General features: G+C 40.6%; 1 protein-coding gene and 1 long non-coding RNA gene across 2 annotated transcripts; both read left to right on the forward strand.

Moving 5' to 3' along the window:
- The first annotated feature begins 6,810 nt into the window (after window positions 1-6,810).
- Window positions 6,811-9,690, forward strand: LOC119025185. The gene is made up of 4 exons (XR_005076731.1): window positions 6,811-6,948; window positions 8,459-8,556; window positions 8,793-8,838; window positions 9,038-9,690. It is a non-coding gene; the product is annotated as an uncharacterized LOC119025185 (long non-coding RNA).
- A 734-nt stretch (window positions 9,691-10,424) lies between these two features.
- Window positions 10,425-25,076, forward strand: p4hb (prolyl 4-hydroxylase, beta polypeptide). Its single transcript, XM_037100787.1, has 11 exons — window positions 10,425-10,774; window positions 12,672-12,878; window positions 14,207-14,340; window positions 14,686-14,823; window positions 17,408-17,512; window positions 17,623-17,748; window positions 17,904-18,104; window positions 18,368-18,488; window positions 19,544-19,725; window positions 21,133-21,246; window positions 23,786-25,076. Exons 1-11 carry the CDS (start codon window positions 10,636-10,638, stop codon window positions 23,858-23,860), a joined length of 1,542 nt encoding a protein of 513 aa, XP_036956682.1. The 5' UTR covers window positions 10,425-10,635; the 3' UTR covers window positions 23,861-25,076.
- Window positions 25,077-26,630: the final 1,554 nt, after the last annotated feature.

Here is a 26,630-nt window from a genome sequence, read left to right on the forward strand (position 1 = left end):
TCAAACTCATTTTCAATGGGAGTGCCCGGGGCAAATACTATGCTAGCATCAAAACTGCTAACACTAAGAAGGCTCGACACAACATGAAACTTTGCTCATAGTATCACCAGGGTCTCTACACATGAACACGAGCATTGAGAACATTGTTTGTGTTCACAGAGTTTACAAAAAAAAGAGTTTTTGAACAACTCACGTTAGTAGCTGTATCTTCAGCGCGCCGCCGTCATGGCAGACAGAAAGTATTGATCCCCTAGTGAGACCTAACAGGAAGGCTTAATGAGCGGTCTGCCGTTACTCTCCTTCCTGTTAGGTTGCACTCGACTTTTTCTCTGCCATGACTGCGGCAGCTGCTTGCTCGAGTGCAGTAGAGTTCTGCAGCTCAAGGATGAAAATGTATGATTATTACTCCATGGAAATGCAATCAAAGTTCATATGTGTCGTGCCTACCAGTTTATAACAGTTATTATTGAGAGCGGACAGGGAAAAGAACAGAATTGAGCATTTCTAACCGCACTCGGTAATCGACTCATCAGGGCTTCCCCACAACGACCAAGCTGCTGCAGGAGAGTGGTGAGCTGTGTTCTCTTTTCAATAGTAATCTGGCTAAGCTAGCAGATGTTTGATGCCTCGATCTATGTGCTGGGACCCTATTTGTACTGTTCCTGAAGTTTGGTGCTGTTCTGAGCATTATTTGTGGCTATGAGTGGCTTTTTGATGGCAGTTTCTTGGTGGAGGCATAGACTGCAGTGTATTGTTATCGTGCAGTCTCTTCTGATATGTTGATACATCAGTATTTATGTAAAAATCTAGTTGTATATATGTATCATGTACATGTCGGTATATGAGTGTGCTGTCATCTACAGTAATGTGCAGAGAATACAGGTTTTAGAACTCCTAAATACTCCTGATACCATGAGACTAATAATGCGATTTGGATCCAGTGTTTTTGTATGCTTCATGGTATTGTGGAATATGTGGCAAATAACAAATTTGGGTCAGTCAAACAAGCAGGGGCAGATGGAGGGGAGAAGACCATTCCATTCAATACTGTATTTTTCAGTAGGTGATTTTCAAAGTGTTCACCACTAGAGGAGGCCATTGTACCAGTCCAACTTAGAGATTGTATTGAGTGTTTGCTGGTGGCACGTGCAGAACATGTAAGGTCACCACAGGGTATTAGAAAGAATCACTTCTTGGCGCCTTACATGAAGATAACATTTAAAAGGAAGTATGATTTGCAATTAGCACAAATGTAGACCACAGAGTACCAAAGAAAAGGAACATTTGAAAGAAAACATGTTGAAGTGAGACCAAGGTAGTTTTGACATTTGAAACAGAAAATCGTACTGTATGGATCCAGGATAATCAACTAAAGCTGTGATATATTGTCATAAGGACTTTGTAGTTTTCAGTTATTTTCTATTATTTTTTTTATTTCAAGCCTTGATGATTGAGTGTTATTAGTACAAATTCATTTTAAAAATTGTTTTCCTGCTTCTGTGTGTGAATTTTGGGGACAGCTCTTCCATGAATGTTTTATAACGTCAGTCCTGTCAGTCATCTTAATGTGCTGTGAAATCAGGTCCTTTTTTATTATTTATTTATTTTATTATCTATTTATACAAATCTTTTTTATTATTATTATTGATTAATACAGGCTTATTTATCCAATACAGCTGTAGCCTATGTGTGTGTCATTAAAGCTGCACAATGGCTGTGAGTCTATTTCTATTTCTTACTTTTTTATTGTATTTGTAATCTTTTTACTATTACTATTGTTTATTACAATACCACTGTCCTTTGGCTGCTGTGATGAAGAAAATTCCACATTTGCAGTGCAAATACAGGAAATTCTGATTCTGATTAACAGAGATCCAGATCATTTTTAAGCTCATTATTTTGGTCCACAAGTGTTCATCTCCAGCAACAGCATGCCGCTGTTTTTAGCTTACACAAACCATACGGCTCTGACTTACAATAACCTGGTGCCCAAAAACATGATTGTGCGTGTGCCCAGTTGTGGGACACCGCCACATATGCAATTCAATCTTATCACATTCATTTTTGCTTTATGCCTAGCTCTATAATGAAGGTTAAAAAAGTGAGAATATAGAAATAATGGGAATGAATAAGGACGGTTCAACGGTAATGGAGCAGGATGACGTGGCACTAATAGAGGAAGCTCAGGTTGTGTCACTTCTAACGCTGTTGCTTACGCAAGACCACCTAAAAAACTCTGCGTAAAACGTGGAAGAGGCACACAGGTACACATCAGTAATGTACAATATTACCATGAAACTCCACAGGATCTTGGTAATATGACACTAATGGCACTACACAAGTACTATGCACCTATTATACACCCTGTAAAAACACACTGTAATTTGTGGGCCTATATCTAAGTTGTGAAAACACACAGTTCTGATAATAATAATCATAACCTCATGTGTTGTTCCAATGTGTTATTGAAAATACAACTGACATGACTCACAAATGTGCAAAACAACACTCACGCTTAACAGTGAGGAAAACAGCTCATCCTACAGTACACTGTCGGCACAGACACATTGTGTTCCATTTTAGATGTCCTTTTTAAAGATGCATTTCAATTGTACCCTCTCACATAGTTATCAGTGGAGCACGCCAGCATGCAGTGATCCCAGCTATGACATCAGCGGTCGCATGGTTTATTAAAAAAACTTGCGTCATATTTATGGTTTTGCTTAATTGAATGTCCTGCCTCCATGAACCTGAAGGACTCCAGGGGACTGCACTGGTAGCGTTGGCATGGCAACTGCGCTCGGACTTTATTATTTTTTATGCATAAATGTATTTAAAGGTGAATGTTCATCTCTTTCTCTCCTCTTCCCGTCAGCACCCACATTTAAAACCCCACTGAGCTCTAATGAGCTGAATTCATCCAAATAATCAAAACATGAGCTCAAGCCCCATGTGCGTCGATCAGCAAGCCCTCGTCTTTCACTCTGTCCTCCTGCTCCGAATTCATCCTGGTTATTACTGAACTTCCTGCTGCACTCTTTCATATGGACAATTAAATGTCCTCCTTGTCAGCTTTTTATGACCATCTGTTAATATCCTGTTGTTCACCCTAAGTGAGAAAAACGCAGCTGATAAATCTTCTTTTGAATCTACAGAGACCTTTTCTTCATCATTAGATTATCTTCCAGTGTACAACAGCTAACTGCCAAAAAAAAATACATCTTCTGGTGCTATTCAAACAGAAGCTTCAAACAGTCTAGTGGAAGGTGACTTACATTTTCTTGAGTACTTCCAACTGGAATAAGTGAGTACTTGAATAATCCTGGTTTATGTCATATCATTCGTCTAATAAGTGGAAATAAATAATGTTGTAGTACTCAAGATTGATCATGGTCTCAAGACCACTTTCTGATGGTCTCAGTCTCGCCTCAGACTCGACCATGTTTTTCTCAGCCAGGTGTTTGTCTCTGGCAAAGAGGACTTTGGATTTTATTTCAAGATGAGTCAAGACCTGTTGGGTATACATTGTATTATATAATTGTTTGATACCTTTTGTATTTTATGATGATTTCTGTGAGACAAACGGATGATGAAACGTGTAAAAAGGATTTTGTTTTTGAGTTAAGTTCATCTCCTTTGGCGTTGTTTGTTTTTGTTGCTCATTTAAAACAAAATAAAATTCCAACACATAAAATCCACCTCTCAAATGATGTTTTATTATTTTATCAAGACATATCTACAGGTACATTTTTACCTATTTTTTATTTAATTTTTATATCAAGCCTTGCTGTTTGAGTGTCATCAATACATTTTCTAAAATGTGTTTTCCTGTGTTCGTGTGTGAATTCTGGGGACAGCTCATCCTTGAATGTGTTAGAATGTCAGTCCTGTCAATCATCTTTATGTGCTGTGTATTCAGGTCCTTTGTTATTTTTACAAACCTTATTGTTGTTGTTTCTTATTCATTTATACAGGCTTCATTGTACAATACAGCATGTGTTTAAAGTAGCCTAATTGTGTTTCATTAAAGCTGCTATTATCAAATGTTTGTACATTCACAATAGCTTAACAGTGAGTTACGGTGCCTCCAGATAATTTTTTGGCTCATTATTATTGGTCCTCCAGCATTCATCTCCCATCTAACTCAACTCCAGCAACAGCATGCAGCTGTTTTTAGCTCACATAAACACTCTGTATGCACCAAATGGCAAATCAAAACAAAAAAAAACAGCTGGTTAATGTAGTGGACCATTCAGCAGTTAAAGAGCCAGAAGAGAAGGTAAATATCTGACTTACATGATTGAAAATAAATTCTAACACTGCTCTGTGTCTGTGTGTGTGCTCTGTTGTGTGGGACACTGACACATATACAATTCAATCTTACTGCATCATTTTAAAAGCAAAACATGCTCTGCTTTATGCTGAAGCTGCTCTATAATAAAGGTATAATAAAGGTATTAGGAGTATAGGAAGAAGGTGGACGAACAAAGACGGTTCAACGGTAATGTAGCAGGATGATGTGGCACTAATAGAGGAAGTTCAGGTTGTGCCACTGTTACGCTGTTGTTTATGCAAGACCATTGAGAAAAACTCTAAGTAAAACGTGGAAGAGGCACACAGATACACATCAGTAATGTACAATATTATCATGAAACTCTGCAGGATATTGGTAACGTTTAGTTGTTTATTTGAGTAGTGTTTGGGTCATATAAACATGTTTTTTTACACATTGTAGCCCAGCTTCTGCTGTTTAATTTGATGTAAAATATAACTATATTCTTTCATAATTAGTGCAGTAGTGGCTCTGTGGTTGCTCTGTATGTCTTAAGGGCTGGGGTTAGGGTTAAAAACTCCAAGGTCCCCCAATTGGGACTAATATATACATTGCAATAAAATAAGTGAATGAATATGAATTGTTTTTTGTCTTCTGTGGGTGTTTTCTTATGATTTATGGATGATCTGGACCAATTTCAGGAGTGCCTATGGTCTGCAGGTTCAACATTTTATTGTGTGTCATGCAGTGTGGGACTATGAATATGTTAACATGTGCTAGCAGAATGACTGAATCGCAAAATCTGTTGGTCTTTTGGGCAGTTGATGATCCCCTCTCTGCAGACATATATGGTTTTGAGTAAATTTTCTCAACAGCTATAATACTGATTGCCCTAGTTGGTGGTACACACATTCATGCTCCCCTGAGGATGGATCATAATACATTTGCTTATTTCTTTACCTTTCACCTTGTTACATCATCAGGTCAAAAAATCACACTGCTGTACTTTACGTTTTGTTAGTCTCTTAACACCCTAAAGGGTATACCCACTACACATTGACATGTTAGCGTTGAGCATGATGTAAACCTTTACACACAACTGTACTTCAGTCAATGATATTGTGTTGCTGCTTGGTAGTCTCAAAACTTAAGGGATCACTAAAATCAAAATGTCTTTCTTGAGGCTCTGCAGCGGACCCGGGTTCGACTCCCGGCCCGGGTCCCTTTGCTGCGTGTCACTCCCTGTCTCTTACCCTCTTTCCTGTCACACTCTTCATCTGCACTATCAATAAAGCCAGAAAAAGGCCAAAAAAAATACTTAAAAAAAAAAAAAGATTTACAGATGTAACTCCATATAACCCTGGATAACAGCCCTCACCTGAATATATGGTCCACTCAGTGCACATTTCTGATTCTCTGAGGTCTCTGAAAGGAGAAAGCAAACCTGCGACAGCACTTCAACTTCAGTGTGAGTCTGAGGTGTTTTGTCTTTTGGCTTTCATCACTAAGCTTGGTGTTCACATCACAAGGCAGGATGAATTTTTAAGCTTTTAAGTGCGCTTTACCTGCACCTTGTGTGAAACACTCCATTCTATTACATATGATTTTATTTTAATCTTCTTTGAACTCCACTATCTCCCAGCACAGCGGACTTTTCAGAGTTGACCTGCCTGATTATGTGAAAGTTAAACAAATAATGACAATGACAAGAAATATTATAGTGTGGCAGGCCAATATTTGCATTTAAAAACAACCCTAACCCTAATCACCCTTGATAAAATAAACAGACGGCCTCACCCTTTAACAGCTCTTAACAGCTGCAAACCGAATGTGTGGAGATCATGGACGGTGAATTCAAAAGAAGAGAGTTCTTCAAAATTCACCAGAAACAATTTGGCAACATTGTATAATCACGTATTATTACTCCCTTTTTGGCATAGAGATATTTGAGTTTCTCTTTTGTGCAGTATGGAGGATGTGGCCAAAACCAAGTGCAAAAGTGACAAACTGTCAATTGTTCCAGCCTATTGGCTCACACAGCTTGCTGCGTCGCCAGACAGAGAAGTGCTGAATGCTTGACACGTATGCTGTGCATTTACAGAGGAGAGGGAGACTGTTTCTCTTTTTTGTTCTCGCTTTTAAGAACATGTAATGCTTGTAGAGAGACATTAAAGAGATATGCATTGTGCATTTGTTTTACAAGAACCATTACTGCATGTGCATGTCCGCTATATCTGTTATCCTCTGTGACATAATCTTGCCATAAGGAGTAAACATGAGTCTGCAGCGTACAGCTGTCATTTCCTGAATACCTTGTTTCCAAAAAATACAGGGAAACAGGATGTTATCAGCCTTAACTGATTAGTTATCCATATGATTTTATGGTCACTGTATCATACCACATATCATACAAGTTTCAAGAGAAACAGAAGATGTAGAGGGGAGCTAAATATAAATACTAATCTGCCTTAACATTGCTGCCATCGTCAGAGGACCTTGTTGCCAGGAAACCAACTTTTGATCCCGAATCTCACTTTGCATGCCTTGCCTGGTGTGACACAGCCATGACTTTTATTTCAAAATCAAACATCCGGTATTTTAAAAAACAAAACAATTTGATTGTATTGACACAAAAATCCTCCTGGAGAACAGCTGAACCTGCTGGAGTAGCTGAGGTCAGTATAGCCTGTTTCCATCTTTATGCAGTAGTACAACATGTTCCAAAATACCACAGACAATGTCCTATATCATGTAAGGTTTAAGTATCACTAATATTCCATATAATATCTGTCAAGCTTATAACATAGTGTGGGATCTTTAGCACAACATCAGCAGTTAAAGACTGAACAGAGTAAAGAGAGCAGACACTGGCTGCCTGCACACACTCAGACCCTGAATATTCAAACACACATAAACACCCTGTGGCAGCGCAGAGTCTGTTGATGTGAACAGATGTCATTATGATTTGATGATAACAACCTGTCAGACTGAATAACTGAAAACATTTTTTTAATTGACTTTGACTACCTTATTGGATTTATCTGCGCGTGAGGATGACCGTCTGACTATGTTCATTAAGTATCAAAATGGAAGGTTAAATATTGAGCAACTGGTTGGACTTCCGGGTTACAATCCTATACTTTAAAGAGCACAGCAAATTCAGGAGTAAGACAGCTCATCAGTCTATGTCTAGTGTGAATGTTTTTAAATGCAACTGATTGGGCCACAGAGACCAAAAGTCAGGATATCTTGGTACTCCGTAGCCGCTTCATTTTTGACCACTCCTGTCGCTCTGGATACTTGGGTTTTGAATTGGGGTGTTTGAGCAGATTTTCTTATTCATACACTTTGCAGGGAACACTGAAAAGTACAAGTACAGCAGAAGTGACGATACTAAAATTTGTTTTTTGTAATAGGGATCTTGGACGCTGCGATAGACTGGCGACCTGTCCAGGGTGTCCCCTGCCTTCGCCCTAAGTCAGCTGGGATAGGCTCCAGCCCCCCCGCGACCCTGCAGAGGATTAAGCGGCGTACATATAATGTGTACAGATGATGGATGGATGGATGGATCTTGGACGTGGAACCCTAACCCTTCCTCTGATTCATTAGAAGTTGAATAAATCTCACCCTGGTGATAACATAAAGGAGTCAGCTGTGTCCAAGTTCAGCATGACCTTTAAAAGCCAAACTTCTACAGGCTACAGCATGTTGTGAAAGAATAACGCAGAATAATGTGATAATATAGTGTTAGAGTGACAATAGGGGCCTTCAGTTCTCTCGCATCCACTGGAACATTGACAGGCAGCACTGAGCACCTGATGTTACAAATGGCTCAGAAAGCACTTATAATATCTATGTCTTCATCTATGATTAATATCTATGTCTTCAGCACACTTGGTCTTATTTTTGCTTTTTAGTAGATAGTAGGATATCACAGTTTGCAGCAATAAGATTCTGATTCAGTTTGCCTCAAAACAAGGGCCATGGCATGCACTGACAACTATGACATTGCTTTTCTGAACATTTGTATAACTTAAAACTGGGGAATGGTGCAGTTAAAAAAAAGACACATGCTGCCTATCTGATTGAGCGCTTCCACTATGTTTAGAGTCAATTTAAATTTGACTACTTTTTATGCTGATAAAAAAAACTAATTTGCATGTGTTTGGCTGCATCCCTTGTTAGTTTCCTGACAGTGTCCTTGCCTTCACTGTTCCTGCTGAACCTGCTATATAATATTTCTGGATCTGAGCACTGATTGTACCTGCTGAACTGGATCTCAGGTTAGTTATTCACTACCTGACACATCAGATGTTACACCCACACATAACCAGACTTAAGCTTGCATAGCTGTATCCACCTGTCAGGATCAGGTGATCTTGCAGAGATCCTTCAATGTACAACACATTCACCACAAAATCAGTGTTCAATTCAGCTAGCTTTCCTTTATCTTCATCGAAGTAGCAACTTGTATTTGGTAGTTTGTGACTTTGTCCTGCTTTAAAAAATGTCCTTTCAGTATCCCTGATTACCTCCTTTTCCAAGCGCCCCCTTAACCCCTGCTGGTAAGCCAAACTTTCTGCCCATACTCAAAGTAAAGTCAGTGGCATGTATCATCACAGTGAAATGTGATGAAGCAAAATCCAAGAGCCTGAAGGTAAAATGGAAGGAAGACAGACTTTGTTAGCTCACATATTGAGCATTTGTCTTTAATCCGCTGTAAGCGTTGACACTGTTTCAGCCAACTTCCTGTCTGTTTTGCAGTCAGCATTCCCCCCCCTCCTCTCTACGTCACCACATGAATCCAGAGTGGTATTCACCAGACGTAGCACCAATGAAGAGGATCCTGCTCCCTGTGTGTAGTTTCTCCATAGCATCACAGATGTAGCCGCAAATGCAGTCTGAGCACTAACCACATCCACAGTGACAGCCTCACTCAGCACAGACAGGTAGAACAGCTGCAGCCTTGATCAGCCAGTGGCTGTACGCTGTCAGACTGAGGCCTTGTCAAAGGAGCAACGAACTGTAAATGTCACCTAATCTCTCCTTTCTCTCACACCTGCTGAGTGTTTCCCTAAACTAGCAATGTCTCATAACTGTTCCTGCGGATCACAGGGAATGCAAAACCCAAGCCTGCAGTATGTGATTATAGCCAGACTAATGCAGAAATGTTCACGTTCGAGGTAATGTTCAGTTCTTATTCAAGCAACGTTCAGTCACATTCGCCATCTTCCTCCCTCAGTCTCTGACGTATCACATGTTGTTTCTCCAGAAAGTTATAGAGACAGGTGAGCGAATGGAACACACTGACACGTTACAGGTCTCGCCAGGTCTGAGCGTGCTGGAAATATGAACTATGTAAATCCTAGCTCCTGATGTAATAAATGTGCATAAACACAGCTGACCCACCTCTTACAAATAAAACACGTGGTTTACTCGCCTTTATGAATTTATCATCACTTAACACTGGTCAGATTAACCAGCACACCTGTACGTTTCCCACTTTTAACTTAACTACTAAAGCACTTGTGTAAATACACAACTCAGTGTAAAATATTATCGATCTAGTCTTTCATTTTTGGACCAATTGAATTTTTTAAAAAAAGTTAAACATTTGAATCAGTTTAAAACAACAATCCCAGCCTGAGCTTTCAGGGGTTCATTTGACTGCAAGAGTTGTGTTGAGTGAAAAATGTGTTAGTTGTTGTCTGTTTCTTTTGTTATTTGGGTGAACCCTTGCTTTAACGCATACCTCATCAGGACATAGTGTAAACTGTGATAGCGCTTTTTTATTGATTACTTTACAAGGTTGTAAGTAGGGCTGCTGGTAATCATTCAGACTTTGCCCGGTCCCTTTTGCAAACATAAAAAACTCCTGTGTTTCCAAAAAACCCCCTCTCCCCATTGTTGCATCAGTGAGTGAGTGAATTAGCAAAAATACTATTGAAAATGTGTTCGGGCGTGAATAAATATGTCCGTGAAAGAGGTGTGTGTGCTTAAATATCACGGTTTGCGTACAGTTTTCCGTGTGTTATCAGTCAGGGCTAGCGCTGATGTGTGTGTGGCATGTGAGCAGAGAGCAGGGAGCGCCCGTCATTCACTTCCAGGTGCAGCTCGCTGCGGTCCAGTCACATTTCAACACGAACTGCTTTCGGCCTGATAAATGCGCATGCGCACTACGGCTGACCCCTCCGGTTTCTGCGTGCAATGCCACGTTAGTAGCGGTAGACACAAAATACCAGCTACTCTCCCAACCTCAAACAAGAAAAAAGACAAAACTAAAAAAAAAATACCAGCTTAACTGTAACCGACCGTGTCTGCAGCGCTCGTCTCTCTGTCAGGAAGAACACTCGACGGCAACTATGTTGAAGTTTTTGCTCATCTGCACACTGGCTGTAGCCAGCCGGGCTGAGATCGCTGAGGAAGAAGATGTCCTGGTGCTTAGGAAAAGTAACTTCGACGAGGCTCTCACGGCTCACCCCAACCTCCTGGTTGAATTCTGTAAGTAAACAATGCAGCAAAATCTCTCCAGCTAACGCCATGTCTATCTACAGGAGGCTCCGCGGTTGCCCGGCTAGCTAGCTAATTTAAACCTGGTTTGATGCTAGCACTAAACTTTGACACTTCTGACAAGTTGCCGCTGTTACTGCCTAACTTGCTGATGTCTGGAATCATTTCGCATCCATGCGTGAATCTCGGTTGCATACCAGCTATTCCACCGTAGGTAAAACTGCATAAATTAAACGAAGCATTGTTTATCAGCCTGCTTTCTCTTTGACAGACTAACGTTATTCACCATTAAATTTCACAAGCTAGGACCGAGTATCTTCGAAGTGCTGAGAATCTGACCAGAATACGGAACTTGCCATAGCAAAGCTATCCTTACTTGTTTTCACTATTAACTTAAACACTGTATTGTATTGCAATTTATGTCTAGTCATATTTTTGAGTTAAGTCAGCTAACGTATAGCTCCAGGATGACATAAGTATGCTAATAGCAACGCATCATATTGCATTTTGAGAAATTGACCAGTACGGGTATGCACTCTAGTAGCGTAGGGATAACGCTGTAATAACACGATTGTTAAGGCCATAAGTAGTCAGAAGTAGTAACTTGGGTGAATCAGAAAAGTGCGGGGTTATTAAGTTTCGATTGCCTGCTGTGGTTGCATACTGAAAGTTTCAGTTTCCGTAAAGCCCAGACGTCTTAATCCCTGTCTTTTTAACCAAAGACTATGTTTGAAGTGGTTTCTTTACCTAAACGTGGGATAAGTATTTGTGGCATACTACAGGCTTCATTGAACCCACTTTTTCATAGCCTACAGGCCCGTCCTGCTAAATTTTTGTCAGCTCTTGTTGACCCTTGCATAATGTGTGGCGCATCCGTGGACCAGTCAGAGATGGCCATGGGGAAGACTCTCCAATGAGCTCAGGATGGGAGGGATGATGGCTTTGTTTGCCAGCGTTTTTCTCAGATGGGCGGGATCTCAGTTGAGATGTGGAGCTAGGTTGACGTGTACTTTACAAAAGTTCATCTGTGCGTTTATACTGACTGGCCTGGAACAAGGAAGTTTTGTTCTTAGGCAAGAATTAAAGGCAGGTGATGCAGGTCGTTTATTTGACGTGTCAAATTTGATTAGGTTGATTATCTGTTTGGAATTTTTCCAGACTTACATGTACAATTGGACACCAAGCCTTTACAAATTAACGTTTGTAAACCCAGCAGAATTTAAAGTATGCCACATGTTTACAGTAGTCTCCAAATTATTTATTTATGTATTCATTTTTTATGAACCAACAATCCAGTGCAGTGAAGAAAAGCATCAAATCCTCACATTTAAACAGCTAAAAAAAAAAAGTAAATGTTTGATGGTGGTTTTAGATCATGTGGATTAACCAATCAATTTATCAAGTAATGGTTAACATATTTATAGAAAACATATATGTAACGTCCTTTATTTTGCTCTGCTTTGAATGACATGCATCTTGAGATTAAAGGCACTTATCAAGTGGTTTTGAGAGGTTGATTATCAACAAAGTCATACTTTTTATAGTCATACAGTCATTTTTTAAAAAATCTAGACAAATTAAATTTGTTTGGCACTTCACACATTCAAAGAGTTTCATTGTTGTTTTTTGCAGTTGTTCAGAAAAGTTAAGCAATGTAAAGACAAGGCTTTTACCTATTGACGTTATTTCTAAAGGTGCTTGGACTGAATTCTTTTTTTAAATTGGTTTTATTTTCCAGCAATATTATGTGAGAAGACAGAACTTCATTCATCGTGATGGATTATTTTGGGCCAAAAATGAAAACCCCCTTTAATCAGGTTCACTCATAAACAGCAGTCCAAATCTCTGTATGTGCCCGGCTAAATGTCATCCTGACGCTCCTCTGTAGATGCCCCATGGTGCGGGCACTGCAAGGCCCTTGCTCCAGAGTATGCCAAGGCCGCTGGCATGCTGAAGGCCGAGGGTTCAGAGGTCCGCCTGGGTAAGGTGGATGCCACAGAGGAAACAGAACTGGCCCAAGAGTTTGGCGTCCGGGGATATCCCACCATCAAGTTCTTCAAGGGCGGAGAGAAGGAGTCACCTAAAGAGTACTCTGGTGAGTATTATTTTGAATTTCAGTCATACAGAGGTGCTTACATCAGACAGAGATTACTTGGATATATGAGGCAGTGGTGGAAAATGACGCCCCTTTATCTTCTGCAGATGGGTATCTGTTGATATAGTGGTTGTTTTTTAATGTTATTATGAATTATTTTCATGAATAGTTTCAATACTTTTTTTTCTTCAACACGCTACTTGGTTTTTCCTCTACCCAGTGCACTGTAATGCATTTTGTCACTAACTGATGTAATCTTTAGTAACCCCTGTCAAAGTTTTTTATAATGTAAGAAAATACTTCCTCAGTGGCAAAAGGATCAGAGCTGATAGCCATAGGCAAGCCCTACTGACTCTCTTCACCCCAGTAAATATGATCTGCACTGCAGCGTAACTGGAAAGTCGTCCAATCAGATTTCAGCAACATGCCTGTGAGAAATGTGGGTTGGGCTCTCCCTGCACGTTTCTCTCATGCTGAATCGAAGCCGTTAGAGAGATGTGCAGTTCCTCACGTCGCCTCCTCTCTGCTGGTCTGAGGCAGGCTCAGTTTGGAAAGGGTGGGGAAGTGGCTGGGAAGTGTTTTGGTCCAAATTACTACTCTAACTTGAGCCCAGCTTCTAGAAACAGCCGTCTCCCACGTAGTGCTTGAGGCTGACAGCACTGCACCAAGACGACGTGCTGAATCACTTCATCAACATGTGTTTCACTGTGAAGTTGCTCCTGTGTTGCATCACTGTTCAGTCCGACAGCCACGTCTGTCATCTGTCCAGTTTAATTGGAGTGTGTCAGTCTTACTCTAAAGAAAGGAGCACAGGCTTTTACAGCCTCAAGAAGTTGTTAAAAAAGTGGTGTAAATAAGCCACCTCTATGTTGTCATATGAAGTTGTAAGAGCTGTTGGTTAGAGGTATCAGGAATGGTGAAGTGATGCTGTTGACATATTTTCACTTTCAAAATGCAATTTCAATCCAGGAAATTTATGAGGGGTTGCCTATACTTTGTATGTTTTAAGTTGACCGCAATGAAGGCAGTGCAAATCAGTCAAACATCTACTTCCCTGAGATACTATTGTTATTGTTATTGAGGTCATGAATATCTGTCGGCCAAAATGACGTCTCATTGACTCTGTTGGAATACTTTTCTAATATACATGAAGCCTAATAGCTTTGTGTGCACATTGTCCATATTTTGTTTTAATGGTGAGAGTTGTGCTTTTGACAATCTAAGTGTGTGTGTGTGTGTGTGTGTGTGTGTGTGTGTGTGTGTGTGTGTGTGTGTGTGTGTGTGTGTGTACAGAAGTACTTGACCTATTGTGTTTTGTTGTCTTGCAGCTGGCAGGCAGGCAGATGACATTGTCAGCTGGCTGAAGAAGCGTACAGGCCCGGCCGTCGCCACCCTGGCTGGAGTCACCGAGGCAGAGTCTCTGATCGCTGACAATGAGGTTGCAGTCATTGGATTCTTTAAGGTATGATTCTCATCCCTCAAGGTTTGAATATAACAAGTGAAGATTTAAACAGAAGTCATTTTTGTCATAAAGCTCCTTCCTTTATCTTGTATTGTTAAAAAGAGAGACTTTTGGATTTTTTTCCCATATGTATACAGTGCTTATTGTTTGGCAGTTGCCACCATGAAGCTCTGATTTGTCATCTCATGAGCACAATTAAATACATAATTTGGCTATCGTTTGTCATCATGCTGTGTTGGTTTGAAAGAGCTATACTGCAATTTAGATGATTTAAAAGGAAGTTTCAATCATTGGGGATGGCTTGCAAAGTGCTGTATCTAAAGCAAAGTTTTCATCTATCTGTAGGATGCCGACTCCGCCGATGCCAAGGCCTTTGAAAAAGCAGCTGAAGCCACAGACGACATTCCTTACGCAATTACCGCCGATGATGCCATTTACTCCAAGTTTGAGGTGTCCAAGGACAGTGTTGTCCTCTTCAAGAAGGTAATATCACATTCTTTATATATTTATTTATTTATTTGACAGGTTAGTTCTTAACTGTCACATTGTGTGACTATGACATCTAATCAATTACAAAGTGCATGAGCACTTAGCTATTACGTCATTGTATTGTCACATACAGGACACTTTGCTGACTTGTTTAAGTATTCCTTACTGTCCCAGGAGTAATCAAAATATATTGTAAATAGGTTATTAGTGGCCTTGCCTTAGCTTGTGAAACACATTCTCACATTAGTAAAGAGTTTGCAGACAGCTACTGCTGAAGACATCCTGGTGTTTTTGATCCACACTTTGGTAACATGATGCTGTCGACCTTACAGTATCCCCTCTCTGTTGCTAATCTCAGCTCGTCTGAGGTCTCCTGCCTTTGGGTCTGTTGCTTGACCCACCCCGTGAATTACGTGAACATGTTGAGCTGATGGTGATGAATGGTAAAAGCTGTATTAGGTGATGCTACTTCTTTTGAGGAGCCCCATTGGCTATGAACAGAGGATGAATGCATGGCAGCTGTGTGCTCTCTGTCCAGCCAAAATAGGCCAAACCTTGTTTCTTCCCATCTGATGTAGCCCAATGAAATTTAAACAGGATTTTTTTTATTTAAGGTTTTTTTTGTTTTTGTTTTTTTGCTCAGACATGATGCTGTCTTCTCATTATTGACTACAGCCATCCACTTGCAGAATAAGTCAGATGATTTGGCTTTCTTATCAGCCCAACTGATAACCGTATCTCAGTCGGATTATGGATTTGTCAGATTGGGTCAAGGTCCAGGTTGTCCTTCAATTTAAAAAAAAAAAAAAAAAAAAAAAAAAAAAAGTGAAGGTGAGGGCCACACAATTTGATGTTGAAGTTATGTCTAAGATGTTCATGTATTTTGACACAGATTTATCTACTGAAGTTAGCATTTTAAACAGGAAGCCCCCAGTCCGTCTTGTCTTGTAATGCCAGTTTGTACCGCAAGAGGTCATCGTCCTTAGTTTCAGCTGGGAGATGGCATTAGATCTCAGTGATGAATGCTACACTTCACAAGCTCCCTTAGCCTTTAATTCCAATAAATAAACAAACAAAACTCACACACTTTCGGAAAGGGAGATACTCAGACATCCATCTGTCCCCTTTCCCCGGCTGTGGATGCCCATCTTTCTCTTCCTCTGTTGTTGTTCCACTTCTGTTGTGTTGCTGCCGGCCGTGCCACTCTGTCTTTTGATTCATACTCCTGGTCAGAGTCGCTAGAAATCACCTTATTGCATCTCTTGTTTTTAAACTAACTCAGGCAGGTTAGACTGTGTTCAGTCCCAGTGTTGTGTTCACCTGTGTTCACTCTCTTGTTCTAAACCCTGATGAGCTGGCCTATGTTGCCCGTGACAGCTCTCCCAGTGATCGGACGACCTAGTCCAGACAACCTCTAGTATCACTAGCTCCAGGCAAAATGCAAACAGTAGGGGCAGTAGATAGGGTTAAGTACAAGAATGTGACGGAGTCAAGGGTCAGTAAGCACAACAGCCACAGCAGGGGAACTACTAGCGAAAAGTTTCAAAGACAAGCAAAGGTATGCCATCTAGTGGTATCCTACAGTAACATGCGGTGTATTGGCTAGTATGTGAAAGTCACATCTGGTTTTCTATCGGAACATGTAGGTAATAAACAAGTATATCTCCATCCTTACAATTCTCCCCTGAACATTTGAAAAAATGTTGGATTGAATCACTCAAAGTCAGTCCATAGTGACTCTTAACGTGCAGGCCCAATCCCTGCACAGTGTCGGTGTGTGTGTGTGTGTGTGTGGACATAGGTGCATGTGAGGCTTTATAAAATACTTTGGACTTCTATTAGGTGTTATATAAATGTAGTCCATTTACCAATTGCTTCACGTGGATTGATTTAATTAAGATATGTACTGTTATTCAGTCTTGATCATTTGTTTCATTTCAGTTTTTAACAGTAATGATTTATATAACTGTACTTTCTGATGTGCTTCATTGTTTTTACATATTATAGTTTGCAGTACATCACTAATGAAATAATCATACAGTTGCTTCCGATACAGATACAGTTGCTTTATCAGGAAACAACAAACTCTAAATATCTTAGGCCATTTGATGATCTTATGGATGATCTTTTATTTTGGCACACAGACTAAGACTCTGTCCTCCAACTGTTAACTCCATGTTGGAGATCCTGACACAAACATGGCTGACCTGTGGGCTCATTGCCTACAGTCAAACAAACCCTCCTCAAGTTGGGGCTCAGTTTATAATAAACAGCTGGGGTCCTTCACTTGTTTATTACAAGAAGGGTTTGAGGTTTAGGTTTCACATCACCAGTCAGTGGCTGCAGAGCTGGCTGCATGCCACCAGCCAAATGTCCCTTTTCCTATTGTGTGCCAGTAAGAGCTGCTGGGCAACACTTTGCCACTGCTATTCTTAACACATAATGAAAGTCCATTTGGGCTGCTGGGAGTTCCCAGGGGATTCTAAAGTCTGTCTGGTAAATCTATTTTTGGTGTTCGCAGGCAAACTGTATGAGTGGATAATATTTGTATCTCAGTGTTTCCATGTTTCCTTTACAGTTTGATGAAGGACGCAATACCTTTGATGGGGAGCTGACCAAAGAAAACCTCCTGGCTTTTGTCAAGGCCAACCAGCTGCCCCTGGTCATCGAGTTCACTGAGCAGGTAAAGCCTGGGGCCATGCACATTAATGTGACCTCTGTCTGTTTTTCTCCCTCCACTCAACTGTCCACAACAAGACTCATCAAACTTGTGTATTTTTTTGTCCTCTGCAGACCGCCCCTAAAATCTTTGGTGGAGAAATCAAGTCTCACATCCTCATGTTCCTGCCCAAAGCTGCTTCAGACTTCCAGGACAAAATGGACCAGTTTAAGAAAGCCGCAGAGGGATTCAAGGGTCGGGTAAGTGAACTGTCTGAAAACAAGTCAATGCACTTCCCCTTTTAACCATATGAATTAATTAGTAGGAATGGGTATTACAATCCCCCCAGTCCTACTAATCTAGACAACCTAAAGTCTAAAATCAGATATTGACTTCTCCTGTCTCCCCTGTCCAGATCCTGTTCATTTTCATCGATAGCGATGTGGACGACAACCAGCGCATCCTGGAGTTCTTCGGCCTGAAGAAAGAGGAGTGCCCCGCTATCCGCCTCATCACCCTGGAAGACGAGATGACCAAGTACAAGCCTGAAAGCGACGCCATCACAGCAGAGGGCATCACTGAATTCTGCACACAGTTTACAGAAGGCAAACTGAAGGTGAGGAAGACTAGTTATAAGAAAACATTCATACTGAGAATTAGATTAATGTGGGGTTGACAATGGATTTAAAGTCTCACTATACGACATACTGAGGACAGTATTAGGATTTTGTCTGTTGAGCAATAATCAAAAAACAAGACCCTGAGGCAAACATGTAGTTAAACATCATGTATATTAATATAGATTTCTTGTAAAATGACAATTATTGAAATGTGTACGAATACTAAAACATTTTCTATATTTACTGTCTTCTCTCACAGCCTCATCTCATGAGTCAGGACATCCCTGAGGACTGGGACAAAACCCCTGTCAAGGTTCTGGTTGGCAAGAACTTCGAGGAGGTCGCCTTCGATCCCTCTAAGAACGTCTTTGTGGAATTCTGTAAGTGCTAATATAATAAATAAGCATGAATAATGTTTCTGAGGTACTAAAAGGGTTCACCTGTTTGAAGGAGTATTTTGTTCTGTAGTTGAAGCCCAGTTACTGATAGGTGAGAGTTGGTGTCGGTGTTGTGAAATTTTAATCTAGCCCCTCCTTACTTTGCAAGTGCTAAGCCCTTTTCAAATGCCTAAGAGTTTAATGCTAGGCGCTCACTCATACTCTCTCCCTGCCCACTCAACCAGACATGGATGTTGAGAAGATCTGGTGAAATCTAGCCGTTGGGTTATTTTTACAGTGATCGAAAATTTGCACTATCTTAGGAGGAATTTTCCATGGCTAGCTGTTGGATAGAGTTTATAGCCCATCATGCTCAGCAGGGCAAGCCCGTATTCCCTGACAGCTGGAGGGGGATTTTCCTAGCCAGTCAAAGGGGAACAAGGCCATGAAACTAAGGCTACATGTGACTTATTGAGTGTGCGTTTGCCTGCATTCAGTAGGTGCTGCAACTAAGGATTATTTTGTTACGATGTTATTACTTTGCAAGTTATTGTCATGATTTGAGTTTTTGATGCATAATATGTTAAAAGATTGTCAATCAAGAAAAAAATACTTCAATATTTTCAGTCTAAAGTGACAACTTCAAATTGCTTCCTTTGTCCATGCAACTGTCAAAAACCCAAAGAATCTTAATTGCTATCATCTGAAACAAAGAAAAGCAGCAAATCCTCACATTTAAGAAGCTAAAACCAGCAAATATGCGACAACTGCTTTGGGGGAGTAAAAACCCTCAAACATTCTGTTATCAAAATAGTTGACAATTCTCTTTTGAGAATTGATCAATCGACGATTGTAGCTAAATTTTCTAGATTTACATTGCAGTCTGAGATCAGACATCCAAACACCTTATTGATTGAGCTTAATTTAAGGGAATAAAAGAAAACACGACATGATATTTAAAATTTCAATATTTAAATGAGCTGAATGCCTTTTTAAGAGAACTGTTCTTTATCCATAATGAGTCAGTACTAAACTTTAAAGTGTTTTCTGTACTTCAGATGCACCGTGGTGTGGACACTGCAAACAGCTGACTCCTATCTGGGAGAAGCTGGGAGAGAAGTACAAGAACAGTGCTGACATCGTTGTGGCTAAGATGGACTCCACAGCTAATGAGATTGAAGCAGTCAAAGTCCACAGCTTCCCCACTCTTAAATTCTTCCCTGCTGGAGATGAGCGCAAGGTGAGTGTTTTTTACTATGTTAGAAAATCTTATCTCAGTTTCATCTCTATGCAGAGAGACAGATTAAACATCTGACTGGTGTGATCATTCTTATAGCGTAGATCTTCTCTAAACTTCTCCATTGCGTTGACTGATGTAAAATCCATCCCTCTCTTCTTCTCCACCCACAATAAATGGATTCATCCTCTTATTCATCACGTGCCATTGCAGTTGTGAGTTATAGTGATCTGGGTGGTTATTTGGATCCAAAATCATTGCCATACTGGCCTCCCGGGAATCATTAGAGCCTCTTGATTTAGCAGCGTTAACATGTGCAGAAACCTGAGCTTGCTGGCCTTGTAAGTTTCTGCAGCATTATGTTGGTGCTTGGTCCTTATAGATTCCTGCTCGATGACTTCACTCACATTGAGAATGTCTACTCAGCCTGAAGCTGCCCCTCTCCTCAGCTCTTCTTTATTGACCAGGCCTTCACTCACCAGTCTTTAGAGATCTTAAAGTGTTGTATGAGTGTTGTATATTGGGGCCCTGGCTGTAGTAAGTCTAAGGATTAGCCCATGACCCTACTTAGATGAAGCATGCAGACGACCAGGGTGAAGGAAGAAGGAAAGTAGAAAGGATGGACCAGAGGCAGCCGTGAGGGGCTGTGAGCCAGGTCGTTAAAGCTGGATTAAATAACAGGAAAAATAAGTTGGTCGCTTTGCAGATGTCCTTTAATTGTACTTTGCACGTGCAGTCTTATTTTAGCAATAACTCCACTGGCTTGTTGCTGTGTCGCTGCTAGTAGATCACCTCTGGATAACCTATTGGCACTGTTTGAAGACAGAGTGCCAGAGTTTATTGGCTGCTTTCAAATGGCACAGTCAGGTGTCAGAGGGCTTAGTGATACTTTTGTTTTTGCATTTTAACACATGCATCTATCTTCATAATAGATTTTTTTTTTTTTTAAGGTGTGTGTGTATATATATCTCCCTAAAGACATTTGTCATGGACAAAAAGGCTGCCACATGAAATGCATACCTACAATAAATAACATACATAAAGTGCATCAAGCAGACATAACTAGGCCTTCACCTGATGGGAACAGTTAATATTCTGAATACAGGACTTTGGAGGGCCAGCAGTACCTTTCCTAGTCTGTTCAACTTAAGTCTTTTCACCTAGAATCTGGGGGAAGGGATGCTCCCTCTTCCTCATCCCTTTTCATTGCTGTGTGGACCAATCTGGTTTGGTAACATATCAGTAAGGTTACAAACAGAAATCAATGAGCTGAAATTCAAGAATGTAATACTTTCAAGGCATGATAAAATAACTTCATCCCCCTCTGTCCAACCCCAGTGGGGATCAGACTAAATCGTGTATGTTGTAGAAATAAAATGTTGAATGTTAAAATTACTGTCCGATCAACAGGTGATTGATTACAATGGCGAGAGAACATTGGAAGGATTCACCAAGTTCCTAGAGAGCGGTGGCAAAGAGGGTGGTGCCCCTGCAGGAGATGACGAGGACGATCTGGATGCAGAGGTAAGATTAATCTTAAACTCAAAGCTGCACCCACACTTTATAGGTTACAGTGCAGAGGGTATCAGGTCCTTTTAAAAAAAAGTATTAATTACATTTCAGAAATTTAATTCACTGAAGGGTCTTTAATGGGGTTTCATTTTAAAGCATCAAATTGAAGTGGTTGATAGCTGTAGACACCAAGACTCACAAGAAAAGGTTGTGAAGAGATAAACGTCGCCTGCACCTTTTTTAAAACAAAATAAAAAGCAGCTTCTCTAAACTTCCTCAGGCCATCTGAACTTTGAATGTATTTGCCTTTTGGAAACCACAGAAATGAAGCAGGAGGCTCACATGAATTTCCATCCACAAAAACTCGAGTCCAAAGAGCTTTCGGTCTCAGGCAGTGTCCTGATATTTGAACGGGTGCAATGGTGGACAAGCCATCTGGCATACACCAGCCCTTTTCACAAGCCCCAGTGCTTTATTGATCATTATGTCTGGCCATCATGATCCTAAAGTGGTAAGCAGTGTTGATTTGAGAAGCACAAGTAAGTGGTAAGATTGGCATTTAATTAATTATAGGCTATGGCGGCTCTCTGTTCAATTTAGAATTAGCTTGACCTGACAAAACGACCCCACCGACAAACAAGTTGGTATCAGCCTACTGTTGAATACATATTGATGCGTTTTACAAGCTTTCTTTCCAGCGCCTTGTGAAATGTATCCTGGAATACAAGTAGACATTTGCAAACTTTCCATTCCAACACATGACTTGACATTCAGAATCACATGACATTATAAAACCAGCAAGTACTATGGAACTGAAGGTAGTAGTAGGAGTAGGAGTAGTAGTTTTTGTTTTCAGAAAACTACCTGAACACACTTAAATATTACTTTAGATATATTCCTGAAATGATGCATGTTGCCATCTCTCCAAGTTATTATGAACTTAACTGATCTGAAGTATCTTACATTGTGATTAATTGGCATGAATTTAAAATATTATGAAAATGACACCTTCACACACCTACCACCACCACCCTATTTGGTGCCAGGAAAAACCTTGCTATAGACAAATACTTATGCAGTATAGCTGTGTTTCGTTTATGGTTACTGAACACCAGAGAGGATCTGTTCATATTGAAGAGGTTGTTCTAGATGAGGGACAGTGGAAGTGACTAAAACAAGAACAACAGCTGCACACTGAAAGATCTGAATAATGATTGTTGAGGGAATGTTTATTACTTAGACTCGGTTGTTAACAGTTGTTTACAGTAATTCATGATGTTTTGAACCAGATAATAGAACAGCAGCATATCAGAAATGTGTCCCCATAATCTATAATGATATATAATAATACCATAATCCCCATTTTTGTTTCAACGTGATTTATTCACCTTTATACAACACAGGGTTGCAGAACAAAATTAAAGTTAGTACACTACTTCATGCTACATAAACACACGTACAGTGATTTAGTCGTCATATGTCCAGAAACACGTACACTGTGGAAATGAATCTTTGGTGCATTGTTTAAAATTTGCATCTGGGTGAATTTACACAGCAATAACAATGTGATGATGAGAATATGGCGTCTTTACATTAAAACCTTGACATCATCAAAACACTGTCCATCAACTTTGACTGCGTTTGAGCACCAAACATCCTCAAACATCTTCTCATCCGGCACTCTGGGGCTCAGAACAAGCTCCGCCTGTTCATATGAAACTGTGAAAGTCAAGACAGCAGATTCATATGCATGCAATAACTAAAACCACTTTTTGGAGCCTTGTTTGCCATAATATCTGTACCCAAAATAGGCCCACAGGACTAACTCCTGTCAGGATTTTAGGCTGTAACCTTTGAAGTGACCCACTTGGCTTTTTGAACTTGGCAAGCTCTCCCAAATCCTCCTGTGTGCTACAGTTCTGCTCCTTCCACTGCACATAAGGGGGAGGTCCTTTTCCTTTGCACCTTTCTACTCCACTATTGCCACCACGCCCCCTTCTCAGAAGTCTAATTTCAGCTAAACAGTGAATGCTAAAGCCTCCTGCAGCTGTCGTAGTTCTTTAGTGGGCTCGGAACCTCCAGAGAAAAGCAGCACGTGCAGCGCTGCAGTCGACGTCATGGCCCCCCTGAAGCTGACACTACTCCTCACTCATTTGTCCTCAGACTAGACATGAAGGAATGAAGCAGATATGTCATCTATATGCAGAGCTTGTGCTCAGTGATGACTGATTTGATTTGTTCAGTTATGTTTGTCATAACCTCACGAAGGCCTTAGATTATGTCTCACCCATGCTACCATTACAGTTGATGTAATGCAGCCCTTACTGAAGCCTTGTGGAGAGTATGAGTGGAGTCTTGTTCGTTTTGCCACTATAGTTTAAGATTGTCATGAAACCAGAATTTTACGCTTCAGTGCAATGCTAGTTTTAAAAATAGACAGTACCTGTTTCCTCTTTTGGTTCCAGGTCCTCAAAATATGATATTTTGTCAGTAATGCATGTGTTGAGAAATTCTGTGTTAATAAACCATCATCTCCTCCTCTGTTCTCCAGGATCTGGATGATGTGGAAGAAGGCCAGGATGAGGACTCGGATGGCGAGGACGACGATGGACATGACGAGTTGTAAGAGCTGGCAGAGCAGAGAACGAGAGAGAGAGAGAGAGGAGACGAGTCCCGCCCCAACCCTTCCAACCAGTCACCATAACCACCTTCACTTCCCCTGTGGACCTTCCCTGTCCTGTGAACATTTATACTTCCCCTTTAACTGCCTCTCGGTCAGTCAGCCGGCCTGATAGTCAGCCCGCCAGATAATTAGTCAGTCAGTCCATCAGTGGCGTGGCAGGGCCTTTTTTTTCCTGCCACATCTCCAACCTTGCAATTTCTGGCCAGACTGGTCTCGTCCCACCTGGGGGGACTCTGTGGAACAGCACACCACCTCTATGGGAGACCTCAATGCCTTCTCAGCAAAGCTCCACATCAGCTGTTTGCCTTGTATATTGTAAACCAAATGTAAAAAAATGGCATTGAGATCCAGTTTTCAAAATGTTTTTGTTTTCTCAGATGAATTTGTTCCCCTCCTCTTAAAAAAACAAAAAGCCTTGCCATTGTTCAGTGTGAGTATGAGCTAATGTTTGTTGTACCCTGTATTCATAGGTAAAGAGGAGGGGTGCCAATGTTGGTCTCCCTCTGCAAGAAAAGGGAGAACAGGAGTTTTGTGTGGTGGTTTTGTAGGGACTGATCTCAGGGGACAAGGGGCCATCCTATAGATGTTTATTTTGCGATGTCTTCACTAAAATTACACCCACAGAGCTTGTCTAGTGTAGCAGTAAAGGCCCCCACATCTGTAGCTGAGACCAATTATTTTCTTCAGTGTGTGGGGGGGAAGGTCTACTTTGTTCTCATTTCTTCATTCCCATATCATATTTCGGTTCAGTCTCCTCATTACAGCACGGCTACTGACGCTAAAAGGAACAAAGGTTAATTTGTTTTGTTTTTTTGGGGGGGGGATCCTATTTTATTTAATTGCTTTCACTATGAGGTTTTTTGTTTGTTTTTTTTAACTCGGGATGTGTCATTTTTAATGATGTACCATTGTGCCCAGCTGTAGCCAGTTGGCCCTGTTGGGGCAGAGTTGGCCCCTTGGACATACTCTCAGACCTGGGATGATTTCATTTCTATTTTTGGAGCCAGTTCTGATAGGTCGCACTGCATTCATGCCTAATCAGAGATTCATTGTGGTTACTACAGCAGACACAATTTGGTACAGTCTACTGGTCAGGTTGGTCTGAGAAGTGTCTATTATATCTTAAGCGGGGAGGGAGCCGTTGCATAGCCCCACCCCTCACCCATACTGTACCCCCTGCATCCCTTTTGGCTCTGCCCAACACCCTTGTTGCCACAGCGGTGTTTCTTTGTGTGTGTGTGCTGTGTGAATGGTGTAAAGTTTTGCTGTGTTATGATTTGAATGAGTAGTTCATATTTTCTGGTCATCCATGAGCAGGAGAATGAATGTACTGCGTGCTTGGCGGGGGGGGGGAGTAGAGCAGGGTGACGGGTTTGACAGCTGTACAGCGGTGGGGGGGGGAACTAAACGAAGCATTCCATCATATCCAAATTGATGTGGAAAACGTGAAATGGTGGCCAATAAACAAAAATTATAAAAATAAATGTGTCTTCAGTTTGTTTTTGTGTTGTTGTTGAAGCACGCCAAAATTAGGCCTTAAACGGTGACCAAGTACTAATTGCATTTAAATTTTCTCATCTCATCTTATGTGTCACATTTAAAGTTTTTCTGTCATGTTGAGTCAATGTGAATAAAATAAGTAACTCAGTCTGAATTAATGCAGACCTGTACATAAACCTTTTATATAGGGAAACGTCTAGTTAGCAGTGTTTGTTGTTTTATACTTAAATGTATTGCATTACAAATTGGTTATTCTGTCTGCTGTAATGACACGTGGTTATTTTTTTTTAAACTCACATTTAAAAAAAAACAAAAAACACTGTTTTAACATGATAGGAAAAGTTTGGATTAGATGTTACACTTTTGAAATGAAATGATGTAACAAAACTAAATGGAAGGTACAGAGCCTATTAAAAGTACTCACCCTCACCTCAACTCACCCACTAACCCTTTGGGTGAACTCTTGTGGCGACTGGATGAGCTTTCTTCAAACTCTGGCTTTGTCTTTTCCATTCCACAGAGCTTTGACTGGTGAAGACCCTGGGGAACAGCTGTTCAGTGCAAAGTCTCTCTCATTTCAGCTGCTGAAGTTTTTATAGTAGTCATAGGTGTCTTTGTGGACTCATTCACTAGTCTCCTTATTGCACGGTCACCCAGTTTGTGAGGACGGCCTGGTTTATGCAGATTTACACGTGTCATATTCCTTCCATTTCTTAATGAATGATTTTGCTGGACTGGGGGATGTTCAGTGACTTGGAAATGTTTTTGTATCCACCCCTGACTTATACTCTTCAATAACCTTTTCACAGAGTTCTTTGGAGTGTTGTAAGTCCTCATGGTGTAATTGTGACCAGGAATACTGATTAACCAGTGACTGGAGCTTCAGACACAGGTGTCTTTATCCTACAATCACTTGAGACACATTCACTGCAGTCAGGTGATCTCCATTTCACTAATTGTCAGACCACTAGCACCAATTGGCTGAACCTCTGTTGAATTAGGTCAGTCACTTCAAAGGGGGTGAATGTTTATGCAAATATTCACATTATATTTACCTCACGCATTTTTAATCAGTTCACATTACTTTGTAGAAATCTGTTTTCACTTTGACATTAAACAGTTTGTTTTTTGTTTTTTTTTAATTCTTGTCAGAAAAGCCAAAGTTTGAAATTGTATGACTATATATATATATATATATATATATATATATATA

Source organism: Acanthopagrus latus, chromosome 1 (assembly GCF_904848185.1).
Source record: "Acanthopagrus latus isolate v.2019 chromosome 1, fAcaLat1.1, whole genome shotgun sequence".
NCBI lineage: Eukaryota > Metazoa > Chordata > Actinopteri > Spariformes > Sparidae > Acanthopagrus > Acanthopagrus latus.

Bases quoted from the DNA above. Each gene is read 5' to 3' on its own strand.
- p4hb (XM_037100787.1), top strand. From the start codon at position 10,636: ATGTTGAAGTTTTTGCTCATCTGCACACTGGCTGTAGCCAGCCGGGCT. The intron at 10,775-12,671 runs GTAAGTAAACAA...GCTCCTCTGTAG, and splicing joins CAACCTCCTGGTTGAATTCT to ATGCCCCATGGTGCGGGCAC. The intron at 17,513-17,622 runs GTAAAGCCTGGG...TGTCCTCTGCAG, and splicing joins TCATCGAGTTCACTGAGCAG to ACCGCCCCTAAAATCTTTGG.